This window comes from Rana temporaria, chromosome 11, assembly GCF_905171775.1.
Source record: "Rana temporaria chromosome 11, aRanTem1.1, whole genome shotgun sequence".
Taxonomy (NCBI): domain Eukaryota; kingdom Metazoa; phylum Chordata; class Amphibia; order Anura; family Ranidae; genus Rana; species Rana temporaria.
Window position 1 is genome coordinate 119232858 of NC_053499.1, and position 25584 is coordinate 119258441.

Sequence of the window (25584 nt, forward strand, 5' to 3'; positions counted from 1 at the left end):
TCTATTTTCACTCATTGCTTCCGGGTCTGGTGCAGAGTAATGGGGACGTGACAACAATCAGGGGATGAGGAGAACAGCGCTCGTTTTCAAAGATAATTGTGAATGAATTGATGACAGACGGGACAGTCCTCAATGGTGTGCCGGGCATGTCCTGCTCGCTGTATCTGCCATTGCATGTTAGCAGTAGAATGTACATATAGGTCTGTATAGTGAGAGGGACAGCACAGGGGGGGGGGATGAATGCAGCCAGACAGACAGTCCAGAGGTCGGTGCAAGGCTCAGAAAAGCTTATCATTTGAAAAGGAGTGACCAAGAGTGTAATAAAGCAGATTCCAGTAAGTATTTGAATATTAGGTGTGATATAAAGTCTGTTACTTTTCATTTCCACTAAAGATGTAATACAGTCCCTCAGATATCTAGTGCTTGCTGTTATGGATTCACCATTGACATTAGCTTGATTGCTCACCGATCTCCTGAAATGGGGGGATCCCTGATGATTGGGGGTCTCCTACCCAATAGGCAGGGGTGGGCGCTCCATTCTCCCTCTGTATGTCAAAAACACCAGCCAGGAGGGTCAGTGCTTTCCCCCCTTAAAGGAAATCTTGTATAAGAAAAATACAAGATTTTTGCTATCTGCCATGACTTACCTGTCCCTCTGAAAATGCAAGTTGCTGTGATTAGCGCAGCGCCGTGCAGACTTCCTGGCGGGCTCTGCACGTGTACCATGCAAACACACTGGCTCATCCTTAGTGCTGTGGATCAATATGTCAGCCGCTTATTGATCCACAGCACTAAGGATGAGTCCGTGTGTTTGCATGGTACACGTGCAGAGCCCGCCAAGGAGTCTGCACGGCGCTGCGCTAATCACAGCCAGGGAGACATTGTCCTGATGCTCGGCTGCAGAGATCAGGAAATTTCTCCCTGGCTGTGATTAGCGCAGCGCCGTACAGACTTCCTGGCGGGCTCTGCACGTGTACTATGCGAACACGCTGGAGCTCATCCTTACACAGCACAAGTCAGACGTGTTGCCTCTAATGATGACTATCCTAGGTTTTGATCACTGCTGATTTACTGTACAAATCCTAGGCTTCATTGATGGGAGATACTACTGCAGCTGAGCGGTCTAGTTCTTATACAGTGAAGGGATCCTGCCACTTACCCTCCTTGCCTATTTACAGAATGTCTTCTATTCTGTTCACAAAATACAAGAAGTTTGTTAAAGCGGAGTTCCGGCCACAATTTCACTTTTTAAATATAAATACCCCTGTAATACACAAGCTTAATGTATTCTAGTAAAGTTAGTCTGTAAACCAAGGTCCGTTTTGTTAGGTTGTTACAGCATTTAGACACTTTATAAAATAGAAATCGACTGGGGCCATCTTAAGTGTGGGCATCATGAAGCCAGACTGTATGACTTCCTGGATTTCAGCCTTGCAGATCTCGCACATGCTCAGTGCTGCACAAGCAGTGTCAGATCAGGTTTCAGCACCTGTACTGTCCAAGTCACATGATTCTTTGAGACTGGGGAGTGCACAGACTCCTGGAAAGTTACACCCACTACATTCCCAGGAGTCTGTGCGGTGCATTAAGCACCTAGGTGCAGGAAGTGGGAAGATTAACTATTCTGCCTAGCAACAACACTTTGAAGGCATCTAAAAAAAAAAATGTAATGTTATATTTATGGGTGGAACTCCACTTTAAATAGGAGATTCTGTATATTGTCTTCTGTTTGCAGAATACAAGGTGTTCTGTGAATTGATAAAGGGAGAGGAAAGGTGAACGAGTAGACCGATGGAGACTATCACTGTAAGAGAGCTGGAACTATCAGCTACGGTGCTGGAGGAAGAGTGCTGGTTGTGTATAGTGTCTGGCATGAAAGACACTAGAATTTGTACAGTAATCAGCAGCAATCTGGACCTACGCTACCAGATTTGACCTAACATTCCTGGAGTTCCACTTTAAAGTGTGTATGTAGCAAAAAATGTGTTTTGTTCTTGGATAAAAAAAGGGTTAAAACTCTATTGAGTTGGATTGGGAACATTTCCCTTCACGTCAGGGTCATCCCTCCTCCTAGATGGTTGTCCTTGGAACCGGTGTCGCCATTGTAAAATTTTGGATTTCTTTCTTGGTAACAGTGCTCAACAGTACAAATAGAGCAGTGACCCATCCCAATAGGGGCACAGGCCACAATAAAACTTGACAGAGGGTCTAACCTTTCAATATTCTATAAAAGACGTCCTTGAGATACACTTTATTATTTTTTTACCCAGGTGTCCTGTGCAGGCAGCCTGTTGAATTCGGTTACAAGCACCAGCTGCGTGGATCTCCATGCGTGTCCCGGGGCGTGTGCATTTGCGCAGGTCTGGTGCACAGCTCAGAACGTTGTTTGTCTACATCAGGGGTGTCAAACTGGCGGCCCTCCAGCTGTTCCGAAAGTACAAGTCCCATCATGCCTCTGCCTGTGGGAGTCATGCTCGTAACTGTTAGCCTTGCAATGCCTCATGGGACTTGTAGTTTTGCAACACCTGGAGGGCCGCCAGTCTGGTTGAACTTCTGCTTTAAAGGGGTTGTAAAGGTACACTTTTTTTTTTTTTTTCTCTTAAAGCGGGAGTTCACCCATAAAACAATTTTTCCCCTTAGATGGATGCTAGATGGATGCTCGTTTTGTCTAGGGGAATCGGCTAGTTGTTTTAAAATATGAGCTGTACTTACCGTTTTCGAGATGCATCTTCTCCGTCGCTTCCGGGTATGGGTCTTCGGGAGCGGGCGTTCCTTCTTGATTGACAGTCTTCCGAGAGGCTTCCGACGGTCGCATCCATCGCGTCACTAGTAGCCGAAAGAAGCCGAATGTCGGTGCGGCTCTATACTGCGCCTGCGCACCGACGTTCGGCTTCTTTCGGAAAATCGTGACGCGATGGATGCGACCGTCGGAAGCCTCTCGGAAGACTGTCAATCAAAATAGGAACGCCCAGTCCCGCAGCCCATACCCGGAAGCGGCGCAGAAGATGCATCTCGTAAACGGTAAGTACAGCTCATATTTTTAAACAACTAGCCGATTCCCCTAGACAAAACGAGCATCCATCTTAGGGGAAAAAGTGTTATGTACGGGTGAACCCCCGCTTTAAATAGCTTCCTTTTCCTTAGTGCAGTCCTCCTTCACTTACCTCATCCTTCCATTTTGCTTTTAAATGTCCTTATTTCTTCTGAGAAATCCTCACTTCCTGTTCTTCTGTCTGTAACTCCACACAGTAATGCACGGCTTTCTCCCTGGTGTGGAGTGTCGCGCTCGCCCCCTCCCTTGGACTACAGGAGAGTCAGGACTCTCTCTACGTTTCAGATAAAGGAGCTGTGTTAATGGGCGTCCTGACTCTCCTGTAGTCCGAGGGAGGGGGCGAGCACGACACTCCACACCAGGGAGAAAGCCTCACATTACTGTGTGGAGTTACAGACAGAAGAACAGGAAGTGAGGATTTCTCAGAAGAAATAAGGACATTTAAAAGCAAAATGGAAGGATGAGGTAAGTGAAGGAGGACTGCACCAAGGAAAAGGAAGCTATTTAGGGAAAAAATTGTACCTTTACAACCCCTTTAAGTACATCTTTTGCAAAAAATAATAAATGTAGATTTATTTTTTAGATTATTTTTTTATTTATTCTTTGTTTTAAACAAGGGTGTGCCATTTCAGGCTCCTGCAATCTTTCTCTCCAGCTTTCAGTCCATTCCTCTTTACAAGCTATCAACTTGCAAGTTGGGGGGAGTTTGAATGCTACCCATTCAATCTTCAAGTTCATCTACTGGAGTCGATTCATAGTTTTCTCATTTACATATTGCTGTTGGTTTCTGCCTACAACGGTGGGTGCAGGGAGAGGATCCCCTGCCCACTATCACAGGGAAGGGGGGAGGTTGCTGAACATGTTACACCCTAAATACGAATGTAACATGTTCTGAAAGGTGAACTTATCCTTTAACGCTCAGTGATAAGCAGCACTGGTCCTTCAGTGGCTAGGGTGATTACCTAGCACCCTGCGGCATGGCTGGATGTGTGCTGGTCTGATCTGGAGGCAAGTGCAAGTAAGTATATGTTAGATCAATATAATTTAATGTTTAATATATTGCTCCTGTACAGCTAATTTGATTATAATTTATATCCAAGTAAATATATAGCTAATTGAAGGTTTTGCTAGCTGTATTGTCATGTTCTTTCTCATTGCTAGGTGCCCCAGCTGTTCTCTCGTCAACATGAGACTGAAACTCAGGAATATTTTTCTTGTGTATTTTGTGGTGTCCAGTGCTGGTCTTATGTATGCTCTGCTACAACTCGGTGAGTTACAATGCAGTAGGTTGTAGAAGTAAGTTATTCTGTGTCTTTGGACAGAGTGGTCTTATGCCTATTTATAAAAACATTGTTCCCAAATAGACCGCCTCACTGGATTCTACCATATATTAAATTGACAAAATTTAACCAATAGACTCAAAATTTACTTTTTATAGGCACCACAGCACACAAACTCATCTAAAAGTATGTATTATTTTTATTGTTTTATACAAAAAAGTAAGGATCAAAAGGACAAACAAAGTGAAGTTAAAAATTCCTAGCATCGAGGGCTAGTACAACTACCACATGGACATCACCATAACCATTCATAGGCGGAACTGTGACTGGACAAAAAGTTTGTACTGATGGTAATGAGACATTTGCGCAAAACGTGTCTACCTCTTTGTCCCCTGCTCCATCTGTCAACCATGAGGCTTCAGTAAAAGGATTTTTGGAAGTGCAGCCGTCTGTAATTATTTCTTCACGTTACACAGCATGCGAGCTGGGATAGCATCCGACTGTGTGTGTGTGTGTGTGTGTGTGTGTGTATTAACCAGAGACTTACTCACCTGGAGCAGCTTTTCTTGTTTCATGAGTTTTTACTGATGTGGTCATCAATATTGAGATAGGCCTGGTATAGGTTGATGTGAAGGGTAAAATAATTTGAAACTCTACATGTTTCACGCTGGCGCACTTCTTCAGGAGCTTGTAGTAAAGCCTGGCTGTACCGATGCACAGACACTGGAGAGCTTGCCATGTGTATTGCCGACCTGGTGTCTATGGGCCCTATTATATGGCAGCCCACATGTGATCTATGAGGGCGGAGGTTATTATGCATTTGTATTTGGGGGCCCCAGTTCATCCTCTGAGACTCACCTAGCTACTCCTCCCTACACATTTTCATATTGGTTACCATTGTGCTGTTTCACTAGTGTTTTGCTCACATTTGTGTATTTCTTCACTATTGAACTCCTACTGGTACACAGTGTATTCTATGTTTTTTTTTTTTTAAATACCCGGATATCTCTTGATAGTTGATTACTATTGACTACAGTATTTAACACAAGCTCCTGATGAAGCAGGCCAGTGCGAAACATGTAGAGCTCCAAGTTATTCTACCCTTCACCTCAACCTATACCAGGCCTATCCCAATATTGATGACCATCGGTATAAACCTTTTGTAAAGTCGCAGTTCAGCTTATGAATGGGGATGTCTATGTGGTAGTTGTACTAGCCTTCGATGCTAGGAATTTTTAACTTCACTCTTTTTGTCCTGTTTAATCCTACTTTTTTGTATAAACAAAAATACATACGTTTTAGTTGACTTTGTATGCTGTGGTGCCTATAAAGTCTATTGGTTCAATTTTGTCTATAATTTAGGGATGTGGCACCCTTTTTATTATATTGGCATCCACAGTACCAGTCCCTGTGGGGATGCTTTCTTTTCTCATATATTAAACCACTTTCACACTTAGACGCTTTTCAAAACCGCGCCTAAAAAGCTCACGAAAACCTATTTCCATTAAAATCAATTAATGCTTTCACACTGAGGCTGTGAAAAACTCCCCTCTCCATTGAAATGAATGGAAAGCTCTTCAAAAGCGCTCAGTGTTTTCTGGCAGTTTATAAGCGCCTCAGTGTGAAAGTGGCCTTAAATTGAATCTAAAATCCAAAAGCATATAAATAAAAAATAGTGTACAAGGCACTTCTTGCTTATAAACATGACCAACACTGTAATACTTATTTACATAGTACCGTACCTAAGTGTAGCAACACCCATGTAATTTCATGTTAATATTCTTTATGATTTCATGACTTTGTAGGGACAGCTTAGACAATAAATATCTCATTCAGTTGCTGAATATTGAAAGTTTATTAATCCTCGGATGTGGTGTGTTGTGTTGTTGTGTTTTTTTTTTTTGTAATTGACATGGCTATGCGTATGTAAGATCCGGGTGTGTTTGTTTGGTGGAATTAAACAATATTTCTTTTGTTGGTGTCAGTGGCTCGGCTTCACGTAGAAGCGCACATCTTTGTGCGGGCGCAACGTATCCCATTTACGTTACGCCTCCGCAACTTTGACAGGCAAGTGCCGTGTTTTCAAACCAAAGTTGCGGCGTAGCGTAAATAGGCCGGCGTAAGCCCGCCTAATTCAAATGTTGAAGATGTGGGCGTGTGTTATGTTAATTTTATGTGACCCCACGTAAATGACGCTTTTTACGAACGGCGCATATCCCAGTGCGCATTTTCCAAATTAACCCGCAAGAAGCCAATGCTTTCGACGTGAACGTAAATGACGCCCAGCCCTATTCGCTAACGACTTACGCAAACGACGTAAAACGTGAAAAATGTTCCGACGTCCATACTTAACATTGGTACGCCTCATCTACGCCTCATATAGCAGGGGTAACTTTACGCCGGGAAAAGCCTAACGTAAACGGCGTATCTGTACTGCATCGGCCGGGCGTACGTTCGTGAATTGGCGTATCTAGCTGATTTACATATTTATAGGCGTAAATCAGCGTACACGCCCCTAGCGGCCAGCGTAAATATGCAGTTAAGATACGATGGCGTAAGAGACTTACGCTGGTCGTATCTTAGTGAAATTTTGGCGTATCTGATTCTTTGAATCAGGCGCCAATATACGACGGCTCCGACTCAGAGTTACGACGGCGTATCTGGAGATACGCCGGAGTAACTCGTACGAGAATACGGGCCAGTGTGTTTTAGAGTAAAGCCAGCAAAATGTGCACTTTGGTTTCTGGACTCTACTATGGGTATAAACAACAAGTGGCTAAGTTGTCAGTATGTTGCATATAGTGAACTGGTTGTTTCAGTTTAGAATGTGGTGGTCTGGAATGACCTTGTATGTTCTCTATCATTGTCTGCAGGCCAGCAATGTGATTGTACACACCCTGCTAATGATGTCTTAAGAAAGGAACGGTCACACCACCGTGGCAAAGAGAACTTGCCTATTATATATGTAGTAACTCCAACTTATGCAAGGTAAGTAGTAAATCATATCAAATCCTTAATTCCTGAGGGCCCACCTTCTTCTTTTGTTTGGATACAACACTTAAAAGAAAAAAAGAACTCTGAAAAATATATGTATTTTGCCACACAGTGGGACGGGGCCAACACAATGCATGAGTTAAAGGGGTTGTAAAGGCTCGTTTTGTTATTTAACCACTTCAATACCGGGCATTTTAACCCCCTTCCTGCCCAGACCAATTTAGTTTTCAGCGCTGTCGTTCTTTGAATGACAATTGCGCGGTCATGCAACACTGTACCCAAATGAAATCTTTGTTTTTTTTTCCCCCCACAAATGAAGCTTTCGTTTTGGTATTTGATCACCTCTGCGGCTTTTATTTTTTGCGCTATAAACAAAAGAAGAGCGACAATTTTGAAAAAAAAAACACTAGCTTTTACTTTTTGATTTAAAGCGGAGGTTCACCCAAAACAATTTTTTTAACATTACATTCAGCCGAGTTGTCAGAATGACAATCGGCTGTTTTTTTTTATTTTTTTTTATGTCTTTGCCGTACATACCGTATTTTCACCGCCGCTTCCGGGTATGTAATCTGCAGGACTGGGCGTTCCTAATTGATTGACATCCTTCCGACCGGCGCATACAGCTTGTCACAAGTTGCTGCAAGAAGCCAGACCGCGAGCCGGCTCTATATGGCGCCTGCGCACCGACGCTGGTTTCTTTCGGCAACTCGTGACGCGCTGTATGCACCGGTCGGAAGGATGTCAATCAATTAGGAACGCCCAGTCCCACAGATTCCATACCCGGAAGCCGCGGTGAAAGTACGATCTGTACGGCAATGAAATAAAAAAAATAAAAAAACATTCTGACAACTCGGCTGAATGTGAACCCCCGCTTTAATGCATATCGCAATTTATTTATTTTTAGAAAAAACATTTTTGTTCCTCAGTTTAGGCCGATACGTATTCTTCTACATGTTTTTGGTAAAAAAAATCGCAATAAGTGTATTTGATTGGTTTGCGCAAAAGTTATAGTGTTTACAAAATAGAGGATAGTTTTATGGCATTTAGATTTTTTTTATTAGTAATGGCTGCGATTTTTTTTTATTTTTTTTATTATTATTATTATTGTGACATTGCGGCAGACACTCTTGACACTTTTTTGGGACCATTCACAATTATACAGCGATTAGTGCTATAAAACTGCACTGATTACTGTATAAATGTGCGCAGGGCATGGTAGCATATGTCACATGATGATGCCATTTTAAGGATTTTATGAGTTTTATTCTCACATCTATTTTTGTGGTACACTTACTCACAGTATTTGGACATTTTTATTAGTCCATCATTTTATACTGTCGCAGCTAAATATTTATATTTTATTGTTGCTATTTCGACCATTCACTTATTGCCTTTCAAGTGTACCTGTCACGTGAGCACATTTGCACTTTATCACCTATTTATGCACAGCGCAGCACTACTTCTACATTTACAAATGACAAGTCTTGCCTTGAGTGCTGACAACTCGCACTACAAAAATAATTTTACTGTTGGGGGTCCCCACAACTTGGGAAATGGTATCAAGGTGTCACGGCACTAGAAAGGTTAAGAACCACTGCTCTATAGCATCTCTTTCTACCCTGACACATTTTAGGGCAAAAATGAGTATTGAAAATCGCTGCAATCTACATAACTAGGGTTGTCCCAGTACCGATACTAGTATCGGTATCGGGACCGATTCCGAGTATTTGCGGGAGTACAGACATGGCTGGATGGGGGGGGGGAGACATGGCTGGATGGGGGGGGGAGAAGACATGGGGGGGGGGGGGAGACATGGCTGGATGGGGGGGGGGGAGACATGGCGGGGGGGAGAGACATGGCTGGATGGGGGGGGGAGAGACATGGCTGGATGGGGGGGGGGGGAGACATGGCTGGATGGGAGGGGGGGGAAGACATGGCTGGATGGGAGGGGGGGAGACATGGCTGGATGGGAGGGGGGGAGACATGGCTGGATGGGAGGGGGGGAGACATGGCTGGATGGGGGGGGGGAGACATGGCTGGATGGGGGGGGGGGGGGAGACATGGCTGGATATGGGGGGGGGACATGGCTGGATATGGGGGGGGGGACATGGCTGCATATGGGGGGGGGGGGGACATGGCTGCATATGGGGGGGGGGACATGGCTGGATATGGGGGGGGGGACATGGATGCATATGGGGGGGGGACATGGCTGGATATGGGGGGGACATGGCTGCATTTGTGGGGGGACATGGCTGCATTTGGGGACACATTTAAAAAAAAGTATCGGTATTCGGTATCGGCGAGTACTTGAAAAAAAGTATCGGTACTTGTACTCAGTCCTAAAAAAGTGGTATCAGGACAACCCTATACATAACCATATAAAGAGATGTACTGGTAATGTCCTGGCTTTTTGTGCTTTTCTTTTTTTTTTTTTCTCTGTTTCTCATAATTTTATGTACATGCTCACATAGAAAAATGTTGCATCTTCTGTCTTGCCTTGTTCTCAGGTCCCATCAGCGAGCTGAGCTTATCCGTCTATCTCAGACATTACTTCTAGTACCTGCCCTGCACTGGATTCTAGTGGAGGACTCTGTGGAACGTACGGCGGCAGTGGCTGAGCTCCTGGCACAGAGTGACTTGCCTCACACACACTTGAATGTTCAGACTCCACCAGCAATGAAACTGAAAGACTCCGATCCAAACTGGCTCAAACCACGTGGGGTGGAGCAGCGAAATGAAGCGTTACGCTGGCTTCATCAACATCGGTCCCCTGGAGACCGCGGAGTTGTATACTTTGCAGATGATGACAACACATACAGTGTGAAAATCTTTCAGGAGGTGAGAAGTGTAACCATGTTTTACTGATCCTGGAGGTCGGCAAAAACTGATTTTTGAAGTTAACCGGTCATGACTGAAATATAGTAGTATACTAAATATTTAGACACGTTTCACACTGGCGTGCCGCTAAAGCGCTGGTCGTTTTTGCCGTGCCTTAGCGGCGTTTTAGCACCAGTTTTCTGGCACTGGTGGGCTGTTTTTTTGGATAAACACCTTAGTGTGAAAGGGGGTGTTGTATACGTTTGTAGTTCCCTAGTTTGTTGTGAAGCCATAGGATCGTCATGACAGCCAGGAATAGGTTAGCTGTGGGTAACTAGTTCTCAAATCAGCAGTGGACCATAAGGAGAGCCAAATGGTATTGTATTTCCTCTAGTAAACAAACACTACATGCTTCCTTTATCTTTGATGTTGGTTACAATTTATTTTAAATTTTTTTGTTAGTGGTTGTAAAGGCTAAAAGTGTGTGTGTGTGTGTGTGTGTGTGTGTGTTTTTTTTTTTTCCCAACCTTCTTTGTGCTGCTCCCCCACAGCCCCTCCCTTATACTCACCTGAGCCCCCTCTCGATCCAGCTATGCACAAGGGAGCCTCGGCTGTTCCCGGGTCTCTCTTTCTCATTAAAATAAATATACATATGGTGCTGGTACTGAAACAGATCCTATAGTACTAAAGTCCAAGTGGCCAGTGGGCTGCTATGCAGGCTATAAATAGTCTATTGATTCAGGGAAGCAGAAGCAGTCTCCAAGATATGCAAGAAAAAAACAAATGCAGGGTCTCTCCCCCTCCCTCCTTCCTCATTGGCTGAGTCACAGCAGCTGGAGCCATTGGCTCCCACTGCTGTCAATCACAGCTAGTGAGCCAATGGGGGGTGGGGCTGAGCCACGGCTGTGTCTTATGGATGCATAGAGCGGGGCTCGGGAGTGAGCATGCACCATTGCCCCCATGGCAAGCAGCTTGCTATTGGGGGCACTGGTGAAGAGGGAGGAGACGGGGGGGGGGGGGGGGCATGAGAAGAGGATTGGTGCTGCTCTGTGCAAAACCACTGCAAAGAGCAGGTAAGTATGACACGTTTATTATAAGAAAAAAAAAACAAACTTTTAGAATCGCTTAAGAGTAACTGATGAAAGTAATTTTTACTAAACTAAGTCAGTGTCCTTCGATGGTACCCTTTCGGACCGGTAATCCAGCAAAGCTAATGTGCCTGCATCGGTCGGTCCTTTCTTGCCGACTCACTGCTGAGACTCCTCTTCTGGAGTCTCAGAGAACCCCACCACTGAACAGCCAATCTGAAGTGTCCATGTCACTGAGGAATTGGCATTGACACCTGCAGAAGGACACTGCCTCCTTTACGCAGAAGAGGGAAGGGTTAGAGACCAGAACATGTGACCACGGGTTTAGGTGCTTGAAAAGGGCATTTATGTAGTCTATGCCAGCAATTAGGAGAGTGGTTGTGGGGTGGCTGGCAGACTGGAGAGTATCTTTAATTTAGAACTAAGCCAAAACAATTATAGTTTTGCATTGTGGAAGGCTTAGAACCTTCTTTTTTTTTTTTTTTTTTTAACCTGTGTCCATTGGGTAAATTTCAATTTCTGTCTTTAGGATATAACAGGGTGTGAGAGGAAATCTCCACAAGGTGAGAGGTATTCCTGAATTTAGTGGAGATAAAAAAAATGTGACAGTTACAGTATTGCGTGACAGCTTCTCTGCCATTGTGAGAAAAAGGCTTAATTGATTAGGGGTGTGTGTGTGTGTGTGTGTGTGTGTGTGTGTGTGTGTGTGTGTGTGTGTGTGTGTGTGTGTATATATATATATATATATATATATATATATATATATATATATATATATATATATATATATATATATATATATATATATATACATACATACATACATACATACATACATACATACATACATACATACATACATACATACATACATACATACATACATACATACATACATACATACATACCTAGATTTGGTTATTTCAAAACTTGCTATATATGGTTAACTCATGATGATAAATTCTATACTATTTTATTTTAGATGCGTCATACCCAGAAAGTGTCTGTCTGGCCTGTTGGGCTGGTTGGAGGTCTGAAATATGAAGCACCACTTGTTGATCATGGTAAAGTTGTTGGCTTCCACACCGCCTGGAAGACACACAGGCCTTTCCCTATGGACATGGCAGGATTTTCAGTGTCCCTGTCGTTACTCCTAACCTATCCGAAAGCAAAATTTGACCCTGATGCCGAGAGAGGTTTTCTGGAGAGCAGTTTACTGGGACAACTTGTGACCGTGAGCGAACTGGAGCCACGAGCGGAAAATTGCACTAAGGTTTGTGTGCACGCCCCCAGCATAAACACATAATACAAGCTACAATAATTAACAGTATTAAATAGCAGGTAGTGTGGATTGTTCATCTTGCTAAGTCCCAGTTCACATATATGCGATGCAGGGACCAGCACAATTCCAGTGCCGGTTCATGCATCGCATGTCACCTGCCAGGGGTTCACACTGCCCTATGCCAACTGCTGCGGGTGTCAATACAAAGTTAATGACGCCTAGTGGTGCAGCGGATCGTCACCGATCCTTGATCCAAACGGGTCACCCTGTTCGGATCAGCACACCATGCGATCCGCGGAAGAACTCCGTAGCCTCGGCCATAAGAAAGGCCGCGGCTTTGGCCTGGCTCCGTAGCGGCGGCCATCTTGGTACACCCGGCGGCGCCAGCTGTAGTGATGTTTTGTCGCCGCCATCTTGCTCCACCCCACACTCCTACACAGTAATGATAGTGCAAAGGGGGCAAGCGGACATCTTGTTACACCCAACAGAGTTTTAGATGTCACCGTTTTTTTCAACTCAAAACGGAGCTTATATGCTTAAATACGGTATTTGGAAATCCAGCGGACTGTTTACATGTTAATTTTTAAAAGCAGCAGCAAACCTTGCATGCTTGCTAATGTGACAGAACACCTTTTCAGTTAAATGTGAAAATCAGAGGTTTTCTGTCCCATTAGCAAGCATGCAAGGTCAGCAGGTTTGCTTCGGCTTTTAAAATTTAACAGTCCGTCAGATTTTCATATACTGTATTTAAGCACATAAGCTCCGTTGTGTTGAAAATCTGTGAAATCTAAAACTCCGGTGGGTGTAACAAGATTTGTCTTTTTTTTTTTTTTGCTGATCTGAAAAATTATCCGATCCATGACTCTGATCTGAGGATCCATCCAATCCGTGAGTTTTTTTAATCCATTGCACTCCTAATGACACCCCCAGATAAGATCGCAGTGCTAACTGCCAAATGGTGCAGGAATCAGATCTCATAGGTGTGAGCACTCATGCGATCCGATTCCAGTGCGGACCAAAAAAAGGTTCCTGCACCATTTTGGTGCGAATGCGATGCAAATTCAGCCACATAATCTGTATGGCTGAATTCGGATCGCACAGACATCACATGTGATCTGCACAACAGTGCGGTGCGAATCGCGTGCAATGTCTTACATTGCACCAGTGTGAACCAGATGTTTTACAATTATGAATATTGGTGCATTAACAGTAAGGTTATGCCTACTTGCTATTATCCTTCATATCCTACAGCAGCCAGATGGATCCAAATGGAAACGCTGCTATCATGTGTTGGTTCAGCCCGATACCTTTTGAAAATCTGGGCACTTCCCTTACCCTTTGTCAAATTCTGTGTTTTTATGTTCAAAGATGATGATTTACACTCCCAATTCCTACCAATTGTTATTAGGGTTGTCCCGATACCACTTTTTTAAGACCGAGTACAAGTACCGATACTTTTTTTTTTTTTTTTCAAGTACTCGCCAATACCGGTACTTTTTTTAATGTCATGTGACGCACTGATAGATGGCATTGGCTGATGGGCACTAAAATATGGCACTGACTGATGGATGGGCACCGATAGGTAGCACTGATTAGCACTGATAGGTGGCACGCGCTGATAGCTGGCACTGAAAGATGGCACTGATAGGTGGCACTGATGGCTGGGACTGATAGGTGGCACGCACTGATAGGTGGCACAGATATGTGGCAATGATGGGCACAGGTGGTCATGGTGAGCACAGATGAAGTGCCACTTATAAGGCTACACTGATGGGCGAAAATGATGGGCACAGATAGGCGGCAATGATGGGCACAGATGAAGTGGCACTTATAGGGCTGCACTGATGTGTGGCACTGATAAGGGGGGGCATTGATATAAGGTGGGCTGTGAGCAAATGGGGGGGTCTCCAAGGGGGATGCTGCTGATCTAATGGCAGTCAGCAGTCAGTACCCCCTCTTAGAGACCCCCATTAGCTCAAAGCCCCCCTTCCTTAGAGACTTCCAGAGATCAGAGAGGCCCCCATTATAACAAAGGGCCCTGCCCTCTTTAAGACATCATTCATGTCTTACCAGCGTGACCCAGGGGCCACTGCAAGGGGGGGGGGGGGGGGGAGTGTGAGAGTTGAGAAGGGGGGGGGGCAGAGCCGCTCTTGGGCTATGCAGACAGTTACCCTGCCGATCTGTTCACAGAGACACATTATTACTCACATTCACACTATTCACTGGCAGCACTTTCTTCCTCTCCTCCCGAACCGCTGAATAATGTCACGATGGGGCCGGTACTAGAATGCATTTGTCGGGCGGGGAAGAGAATATGCCGGGTGCAAGAGGAGTGCACACCACAGCCATCTCTAAACAGTGAGGGATTTCCCCTGCGCGCCCGCTGACTTCCTGTTGTTCCCGCCTCTCTCTCCAATCCCAGGTATCAGGTGAAGCATCGACAGCATTTGCGCAAGTACCAGTACTCGCGCAAATGCTTGGTATCGGTCCCGATACTAGTATCGGTATCGAGACAACCCTAGTTACTGCTCCCACTTGCAGCCAGGAGGCAGCCTAGCTGTGGTGCCTCTTCTGTGGTTTTCCCCTACTGTCTACACTTACTGTATTTATTGGCGTATAACACTCACTTTTTTACCCTGAAAATAGAGGGTAAACTGTGCTCGCGTGTTATACGCAGGGGGCTGTGGAAAGTTTTTTTTTTTTTTCCTGAAACTTCCCTCTTAAAGATGGGGTGCGTCTTCTACGCCGATAAATACGGTAATTTTGTAACTAGAGCTAAAGCTTTACCCTTGCTACCACTTATTATCCCATTTACAATATCAAGGGCGGATAGTCGCCAAGAACCCCTTGTGCAAGAAAAAAATAAATTGCCCCCTCCCCTATTTGTATACTGCCCAAGAACAAATGCTTATTTGCTAGATGGATATGTATTGCCAACTGGGGTCAGACAGTGAACCTTCTCTCCTTCTAATATAGATGTCAAAAGGAAATGGTAGAAGCATTTTGCATGCCTGTATTGGTCAATCGGGAGTAAAATACCAAATTGGGAGCATGGTTTGGGCTTCATGAAAATACGTACTGCTTCTCATCTACTCTAGAAGTAAACAGTGGGGGGCCATTTACTAAACCTGGAGCACTCAGAATCTGCATTTGTGCATGGTAGCCAATCCAGCTTCTAACTATAGCATATTCAATTAAAGTATATGTAAGCCCTCACCTTGTAAAACAATGCATACAGTTACAAATAGAAATGAAATGCAAAATATTTGTGTACCACCTTCCCCCCTTTCTTAATAAGTGATCACACCTTCGCTGCATAAGTATCTTAGAGAGCTGGGAGAGGAGAAACGGCAGCACACTGGTTTTCCTACTGAATGGCTGTTTAGGGGAGGGTTTTGTGTCAGCACAAGTGTGATCGTTGGAGGAGAGCAGGCTGAGTTCTCAGCATCACTAGAAAACTGACTATGTTGTGCTCTCCTGCCTAGTGTGGTCCATTTATAATAGGAAATCAGAGTGACTGGTAGGAACAAAAGGGATTTAACAGAAAGGAAGCAATACAAAGAGAACATGATACTTTTTCATACAAGCATATGGTACAGCAGGCACATATCAGGAATATGAAATTTGAGGTTGACCTATTCTTTAACCCTCCTAGCGGTATTCCGAGTCTGACTCGGGGTGAGATTTTCATACCAAAAGCGGTAACCCCAGGGGCGGACTGACCATTGAGTCACTCGGGCACTGCCCGAGGGCCCCATGCCACTAGGGGGCCCCATCAGGGTTGCCAGGCTCAGTAAAACCAGGGACAGTATGTAAAAATCTATGTTTTTTTTACATCTGTCCCTAATATGTCCGAAATCGATATGCTTTTGATGTGAAAATCCCAAGATTTTAGCTGCCCCGCCTCTGCACTGCCTACTGGCGTGGTGGCCATCTGTAAGCCCAGGGGCCCCATAATCTTCTATTGCCCAGGGGCCCCATGAGTTGTCAGTCCGCCCCTGGGTAACCCCGAGTCAGACTCGGGCTTGCCTCGTTGCAGCAGCAGACAAAGTTACTTACCTTCTCCTGGATCCAGCGATGCCACCGCACTGTGTGAGCGAGCGGGACCTCGCTCGATTCACACAGCGTCCTCCTGTGCCGCCGATCTCCGTTCCCTGCGACGTTACGACGCACGGGAGCGGAGAACGGCGCCAAATTCAAAAACGTAAACGAACACATTACATACAGTATACTGTAATCTTATAGATTACAGTACTGTATGTAAAAAATACACCCCCCCCTTGTCCCTAGTGGTCTGCCCAGTGCCCTACATGTACTTTTATATAATAAAAACTGTTCTTTCTGCCTGGAAACTGTAGATTGTCCATAGCAACCAAAAGTGTCCCTTTATGTCAAAAATGGTTTTAGATCAGCTAGAAAACAGCGATAATAAATTATAATCACTTGCAGAATTGTGCGATAGCGATTTGTGGGGAAATTCGTCATAAAAAAATAGCGACAATTCTGCAACTGAGCAAATTTCAGTGATTTTGAGTTGATTACATTATTGAATAATTTTTATTTGAATTATATTATTATTTGTTATAATTATTTATTATATTATAATTTATAATTTTTGTTTTTAAAAAAATTTCATACCCGGGATGCCTATTAGACTCTTGTTTGGTCAGATTTAAGTGAGTTATTCCTAAGAATTACAGGCCTACAGTATAAAACGCCAAATTTCCTTGCAAATAATGGTACCGCTTTCAGCACCTTTTTTCTGAAAGAATCATACCGCCAGGGAGGTTAAAGTATAACCAAAGGCAAAACTTTTTTGTTTTTAGTGAAGAGGGATTAGAACATCTGTCAGGTTTTTATTGGTGTCTGTGTCCCCCTCTATATTTGTCCTGTTTGCTATTATCGTCGAAAGTAAAAGAAAACCCCAAATTTTGGGTTGTCCCCAGAAAAGTAGTGGAGGGAAATTCTTCCAATGGGGACACTAGACCTGGGGGTCCCCAAGGAATTCCCTAATTTGTAGGGATTTCCTCTCACTTCCTGTTTGGCTATGGGACAGGAGCTGAAGGGAAATCTTCCTAATACAACAAAGATGGCAAAAAAAATCTGACCGGGGTTATAACCCTCCCTTGCTCTATCCAAAATGTAAAAAAAAAGCTTTGCCTATAGTTCTACCTTTTTAAAGCGTGAGTTCACCCATAAGAAAACATTTTCAAAAAACCCCCTTAGATTCCTGCTCGTTTTGTCTAGGGGAATCGGCTATTTGTTTTAAAATATGAGCAGTACTTACCGTTTTCGAGATGCATCTTCTCCGTCGCTTCCGGGTATAGGTCTTCGGGAGCGGCGTTCCTTCTTGATTGACAGTCTTCCGAGAGGCTTCCGACGGTCGCATCCATCGCGTCACTATTAGCCGAAAGAAGCGGAACGTCGGTGCGGCTCTATACTGCGCCTGCACACCGACGTTCGGCTTCTTTCGGAAAATCGTGACGCGATGGATGCGACCGTCGGAAGCATCTCGGAAGACTGTCAATCAAAATAGGAACGCCCAGTCCCGCAGCCCATACCCGGAAGCGACGGAGAAGATGCATCTCGTAAACGGTAAGTAATGCTCATATTTTAAAACAACTAGCCGATTCCCCTAGACAAAACGAGCATTAATCTAAGGGGAAAAAGTTTTTTATGTACGGGTGAACCCCCGCTTTAAGCTTTGACAATAAAACCTGGATGCTGATTGATTTCTTTACAGAGCTGCACCAGATTTTGCGCTCTCCAGTTTTATTAGATCCCAACCCCCCCCCCCCCACATCTAGGCGTACATAACACCAGGAGGGAATCCCAGTACTCATGTGACTCGCATCTCTGATAAAACAGATCCTCTATGGCCCATGTGTAGCTGCAAAGCCTGCATAAATGGTTTGTCAGCCTTGTACATTACTTTTAGCAAAAGGAAAATGGGTCCGGTTTCGTGCAAAATCAAGTAGAAATTTGCGCCGGAGCCGGCGAACAAAACCGCACCGGACTGCAAACCACAGCCAGACGCGTGTGAACCCAGCCTGAGTTGAGCTGAATTTTGTAAGCATCTAGTTTGAGATTGCAGTTCTGAAGGTGATAAGAGCAAAAAAGAAAAACGTGGCAGCATATATAGGCTTTATCACCCCATTAAGGTGTGAGTTTGTAATGCTGCACATTAGGACCCCATCATCCCACTAAGCAGTATAATCTGTAAGCTTGTATATTATGACTGTCATTCCTCTCCCAGGTGGACTCTCTGTAAGGGTGCCTGTGAAAAGAAATCCTGCAGGAAGTCTTATAAACACACACCGCTTTAGGTTTGAATGCAGGTTGGGAGAGCAGAGATAAAAACAATAGAATGTTCCTGGTGAGATTATTGATTATATTCAGTACACAGTACAAGGTACCAAGTGCAGTGCAAGGCAACTTATAGTGTCTCCAGCTAGCACTGGCCGCTTGAGTGTAGCAGTTTGCAACTCACACCTCTTGCGATTTTTTTTTTTTATTTTTTTTTATTATTATTTAATAATTAAATCATCTAAGTGTAATTACCTGTATATTTACATTAGGGTTGTCCCGATACCTATACTAGTATCGGGACCAATTCGAACATTTGCGCAAGTACTTGTACTCGCACAAATGCTTCCGATTCCTGGCGGAGTAGCGGGCGGTGCGTCGAGCTAGCAGGGAGTGAAGAGTTCAGGGCGACCGGAGCCATCATATTCGGTTGCGGAAGTGACGCTCCGTGTTGCCATCAGAGACGCCCATCTTGGTACACCCTGCACTCAGCCACAGTATGCCAGCAGTGGACATCTTGTTACACCCACCCCATATAGTTTGGGCTGGGTGTAAGAAGATGGCCGCTGCTGCTGTTATGCGGCCGAGTGCAAGGAGTTGCAGGCAGCCTTCCCTAATGGCATTTTAGTGCCTGCCCATCAGTGCCCATAAATGCCACCTGCCAGTGCCAGCCGTCGGTGCCAACTGCCAGTGCCAGCCAGCCATCTTTCTGAGCTGCAGATCAGTGCTACCTAATCTGTATTGTGCTTTGAGAAATTTATAAAAAGTATCGGTGAGCACTTGAAAAAAAGGATCGGTACTTAAAAAAGTGGTATCGGGACTTCCCTAATATACATCTAATAGAGGAGGTTGCAAATGCACAACTCTCTGCTTACCAGATCAAAGGGGCAAGGGGCCATCTATTACCTGCGAATATATAAAAATTATTTAGCACTAAATATACCTCCTGCCTCACCTACTATGGCAAAGACCAGGGAAACTATTATGAAGATAAAACCTTTTAAAAAAAAAAAAAATCAGTCCTTGCCCTTATCAATGTGGGTGCTGCTGCAGCTGGCTTTTACATGCCTCTAAACATGAAAGTAGGGGTGCAACGGATCGTCATTGATCCGTGATCCGAACCGAAAAAGATTGATCCGAACCGCACACACGTGATCCGAGGATTGTTTTCTAAAAAAAATAATAATAATAATTTGCACATGTTCAGTCCACACACAGCGTGGTCATGGCGAACGGAGGAGCTTGAATGCCCCGCGTCATTTAAATCCCCTGTATGGGAGCATTTTGGCTTCCCTGTCAAATATAATGATGAAGGAAAGAGGTTAGTGGATAAAACCGTGACGGTGTGTAGGCACTGTGGCACAAGAATGCCATATGACAGTGGGAACACATCAAGTATTGTCACTAGGGGTGCAACTGATCCGTACAGATCAGCACCTTCAGGTCGGGACACACGGCGATCCACGGGCCTCCCGGTCCATAGGAAAGGCCGCGGCTTCGGCCTAGCTATCGAAGCCATCGAGGTCCACCCGGCGCGGGGGATGCAGGCTGCTCCTCGGAAGTTTGTGGGCACTTGAGCTCAATATGTCATTGACTCCTAACAGCCCAGCGATGAGCTCCATGCTGCACCTTGAGGAATCCACACGGGGAGCCGCTGCCGCCGCCGCACCGGGCGTCCTGCTGCTTGCCAGAGAAGAGAGAGGAGGCGATCGGGGGGATCTGTATGGACTGAGCACGTAGGGGGGATTTTCACTAGACACTCAGCCCGCCGATCAATGACACTAAAGGGATCTGATGATTGGCATAGTTCAGGTCACAGTAGGGAACTGATGACACCACTTTCGTACATGGGGCTGCGACTTCCACTTGGCTGCACATATAAGTATTGCGAGATGCAGTTATTTCAACACAAAACAGAGCTTATACGCTTAAATACAGTATTTGTAAATCTGACGGACTGTTTAAATGTGAAAATCAGAGGTGTTCTGTCACATTAGCAATAAACAGTCCGTCGGATTTCCAAACACTGTATTTAAGCACATAAGCTCCGTTTTGTGTTGAGAAGAACTGTGAAATCTAAAACTCTGGTGGGTGTAACAAGATTTGTCTTTTTTTTTTGCTACTCCGAAAATGATCCGATCCGTGACTCCTGATCCGAGGATCGATCCGATCCGTGAGTTTTTTGATCCGTTGCACCCCTACATGAAAGTGAAACGGGTCAATTTATTTTGGGTAAGGAAAGGGATGTCATCCAAAAAAAAGTATTCCTTTTATTGAAAAGACATGTAACTTGCTGTAGAAACTTCCTACGCGTTTCGGACATTTAGGGCCAGATTCACAAATGAGATACGACGGCGTATCTCCTGATACGTCGTCGTATCTCTGTTTCTATCTATGCGACTGATTCATAGAATCAGTTACGCATAGATATCCCTAAGATCCGACAGGTGTAATTGTTTTACACTGTCGGATCTTAAGATGCAGTACCGTGGCCGCCGCTGGGGGGAGTTCGCGTCGTAAACCAGCGTCCGGTATGCAAATTAGGAGTTACGGCGATCCCCGACGGTTTTTCGCGTTCGTTACGTCGCCGCTAGTCTAGTTTCCCGTCGCAAAGTTTTTTTTGGTGCCTTAACTTTACACAGCAATCGTATTGCTGTGTAAAGTATGGCCGTCGTTCCCGCGTCGAAATTTAAAAAATAACGTTTGCGTAAGCCGTCCGGGAATACGGAATTACGCTACGCGCGTCGCCGTTCAAAAAAATTACGTCACTTCGCGCAAAGCACGGCGGGAGTTCGGAAACGGAGCCTGCGCGGTAGGTCCGTCGCGGGAGCGCGCCTAATTTAAATGGCACACGCCCATTTGAATTGGCCCGCCTTGCGCCGGAGGCCGCCGGCGTAGGTTTTCATCGCAAGTGCTTGGTGAATCAGGCACTTGCGATGAAAAATTGCGGCGGTGTAACGTATCTACGATACGTTACGCCGCCGCGATTCTACGTGAATCTGGCCCTTAATCCTTCGATTTAGTGATGAGGACAGTGGCTGTATTTATTTCTTTGGTTTCTTTGCAATAAAGTTCAAAATGACCGTATGCCATAGTAGCCCTGATTTCCAACTCTGAAAATTTACAGCTTTGAACACATTCTAACTGCGGTTGTAGAAACCAGAGCTTTGCACGTTCCATGAGCAATGGATCATCACGACTCGGGTTTCCTTTACTAGTGATACAGATGAATGCTAAGACAACCCAGCTCTTGTATAACAAAATCTGAAATGCAAAAGGGTGAAGTTCCACTTTAATAACTTCTCGGGAACTTTCTAAATTGAATTATACTCTACCTGTGGTAGATGAGCACAAGATTATTCTAAACTTCCACATAGCTAATATTAGAGGAAGTAAGAAAATGAATAACCTAAATAAAACAAGAATGCCTAACTATGTTCGAGGCATTGTGCTACAGATAGAAAATATAGGGAATTTAATGTCATTTGTCTTTTTTTTAATCTTTATTTAATATAAACGCCTCTTGTCCTTTCCAAATTTTGGCCATCGCTTGTCACACATGGTGAAAGCTTTGTTCCTTTTTCACAGTAGAACAAGAAATATATATATTTTATTTTTAACCGTTTAAGGACCAGTGCACGCCTATTTACGTCAACAGAATGGCACGGACAGGCATAAGGGCGTACAGGTACATCCCCCTTAAGGTGCCGCCGTGTGGTCGATCTCCGTGAGCCCAAACGCGGGTCCCGCCGACTCGATCGCCGCAGGGATACCCGCAATCGTCTCACCGAGAGAGCGGGGAGATGCTTATGTAAACGAGCATCTCCCCGCTCTGCCTAGTGACAATGACTCTGATCTCCACTCAGTGTAACTGGAGCGGAGATCAGTGACGTGTCGCACACAGCCCATCCCCCCTACTGTAAGAAGCACTCCCTAGGAAACACTTAACCCCTACAGCACCACCTACTGGTTAACCCCTTCACTGCCAGTGTCATTTTACACAGATATACAACCACAAAGCCCAGGACATCATATGGAACGCCATATGACGTCCTGGGCTTTGTGGTTGTATATCTGAATGATGGGTGCAGCTACAGGCATCATTCAGATATTGCCGTTTTCAGCCGGCGATTCCCTTCGCCATAAGAATGATCATAGCGGCTGTTCCACTGCTTGATCTTTTTACAGGCGCCGAAAAGGGACTCCCCCCGCCCCCTCTGGTGCTTCTCCCGACTCACCGCTGCAATCGGTGAGTCGAAGATACGATCCACCGGCCCCCGGGTTGTGATCATTTATAGTGGACCGGATGGTCGCCGGAGTGTCTATGATCGTCAGAGGCCGGACGTGATGTTATGACGTCACGCCCGGCCTCTGCATTCAAAAAAAAAACGGCGCCGCTTCGGCTGTGAAGCAGTGGGTTGATGTGGGGTCTTTTTGACCCCATATATCACTGTAAAGAGGTCCTGTCATGCCATATTCCTATTACAAGAGATGTTTTGTTTTTTTAAGTGTCAAAATAAAAAAAAATTAAGTGCCCCTGTCCCGTATGCTCGAACGCATATGTAAGTCCCGCCCACATATGAAAACGGTGTTCAAACCACACATGTGAGGAATCGCTGCAAACGTTAGAGCAAGAGCAATAATTCTAGCCCTAGACCTCCTCTGTAACATGTACCCAGTACATTTTAAGTACCGAAGTTTGGCGCCATTCCACGAGCGTGTACAATTTTAAAGCATGACATGTTGGGTATCTATTTACTCAGCATAATTTTATCTTTCACATTAAGCAAAAAAATTGGGCTAACTTTACTGTGTTTTTTTTTTTTTTAAAAAGCATGAAACTGTTTTCACAAAGAACGCGTTTGAAAAATTGCTGCGCAAATACCGTGCAAGATAAAAAGTTGCAATGACCTCCATTGTATTCTCTAGGATCTCTGCTAAAAAAACATATATAAATAGTTTTTCGGGGTTATATGTATTTTTCTTGCAAAAAAAAAAATGATGATTTTTACATGTAGGAGCGAAGTGTCAGAATTGGGTAAACACTATGGGCTGGATTCACGTAGATCCGTGCATTTTTACGGTAGCGTATCGTATTTACGCTACGCCGCCTTACGTCAGAGAGGCAAGTGCTGTATTCACAAAGCACTTGCCTCCTAATTTATGGCGGCGTAGCATAAATGGGGCTGGCGTAAGCGCGCCTAATTCAAATGAGGATGAGGGGGGCGTGTTTTATGTAAATGATTGGCGACCCGATGTGATTGACGTTTTTCACTAAAGCGCCACCTAGCGGCCAGCGGAAAAATTGCACCCTAAGATACGACGGCGCAGGCCGTCGTATCTTAGCTAGGTTTAAGTGTATCTCAGTTTGAGCATACACTTAAACTTACGACGGGCTTAGATTGCGAGTTACGTCGGCGTATCTACTGATACGCCGGCGTAACTCTTTGTGAATCCAGCCCTATATGGTTAATATCAAATTTCCAAAGTGAGTTTGATATGAACACCTTTTCCAACCTTCAGTTTGAAAAAAGAAGAGGGCAGAGATGAGCAAGTACGAGTCGGCATTCACAATGCATTGTCCTGGTTCACATTCAGCAGTTTGGGAAGACCAGTTTAATGAACTGGTAAAAAGTTCACTGGTACATCTCATTTTATCAATGCAGTGATGATTCCCGATGGGTAATGCCGCGTACACACGGTCGTTTTTCAGCATGAAAAAAAATGACATTTTTAAAAACGTCATTTTTCGACTTCTGAAACATGCTGCATTTTTTAATGTCGTTTTTTTTAAAATGTCGTTTTTCGGGTTGTAAAAAATTATCGTGTGTGGGCTAAAACGACGTTTTAACCTGCGCATGCCCAGAAGCGAGTTATGAGACGGGAGCGCTCGTTCAGGTAAAACTACCGTTCATAATGGAGTAAGCACATTCATCACGCTGTAACAGACAAAAAAGCGCGAATCGTCTTTTACTAACACGTAATCGGCTAAAAGCAGCCCAAAGGCGAATAGAACTTCACCTTTAGAGTGCCGTCGTACGTGTTGTACATCACCGTGCTTTGTTCATCATTTTTCAAAAACAATGGTGTTTGGGCAACATCATTTTTAATGATGAAGTTGGAAAAAAAATTTTTTTTGGACATGCTGAAAAAAGTTTTTTTTTTTTTTTAATGCCGTAAAACGAGAGTGTGTACATAAGGCTTCTATAAATATTGGTAGCACACCTTTAAACACCACTTTAGCTAGAATGTGTTTTTTTATTTTCCACAAGTACATTTTTTAGAGCATTCAAATAGTTTCCTCTTCATCACTAGTTTGTTCATGTTGAAAAGTGAAATCGAGCTGCATAGTTAAAAAAGTGAAAACATGCCAGCAATCAATAAGGAAATGAATAGGAATTGAATAGAACAATAAATCCATCTGTTCCTGTAGGCGTGGTATAGTGGCGTGCATCAGACAACACCCCTTGTGATGTGCCGAGCACCTGTCTTACTCCTTTTATCATTTTACTGACATATGGCTCTCCTCTCCTCTCCCACGCAGGTCTGGGTGTGGCATACAAGGACAGAAAAGCCAAAGCTCAAGCAGGAAGATTTGCTGGAAAAACAAGGGAGGGGATCCAACCCCAAAATATTGGTGTGATGTACAACTGTGTTTGACAAATTGTATGGCAGTTTATAATTGTGAGATGTTTGTCCTCCAACGCCAGACATCAGCTGCTCTTGTCAGATAGATATATAATATATACACCAAAATCTACAGCG

The 25584-nt window shown here is 44.4% G+C and overlaps 1 protein-coding gene across 1 annotated transcript; it reads left to right on the forward strand.

The window, feature by feature from the left end:
- B3GAT3 (beta-1,3-glucuronyltransferase 3) lies at positions 1–25584 on the forward strand. The gene is made up of 6 exons (XM_040328944.1): positions 1–335; positions 4214–4320; positions 7206–7320; positions 9834–10164; positions 12214–12504; positions 25364–25584. The coding sequence occupies exons 2-6, from the start codon at positions 4239–4241 to the stop codon at positions 25460–25462; spliced, it is 918 nt and encodes a 305-aa protein (XP_040184878.1). The 5' UTR covers positions 1–335; positions 4214–4238; the 3' UTR covers positions 25463–25584.

What these genes read in the sequence shown, in the direction of transcription:
- B3GAT3 (XM_040328944.1), top strand. Translation starts at nt 4,239, where the DNA reads ATGAGACTGAAACTCAGGAATATTTTTCTTGTGTATTTTGTGGTGTCC. An exon ending in GTATGCTCTGCTACAACTCG is followed by an intron (nt 4,321 to 7,205) that starts GTGAGTTACAAT and finishes CATTGTCTGCAG; the next exon opens with GCCAGCAATGTGATTGTACA. An exon ending in GTGTGAAAATCTTTCAGGAG is followed by an intron (nt 10,165 to 12,213) that starts GTGAGAAGTGTA and finishes ATTTTATTTTAG; the next exon opens with ATGCGTCATACCCAGAAAGT.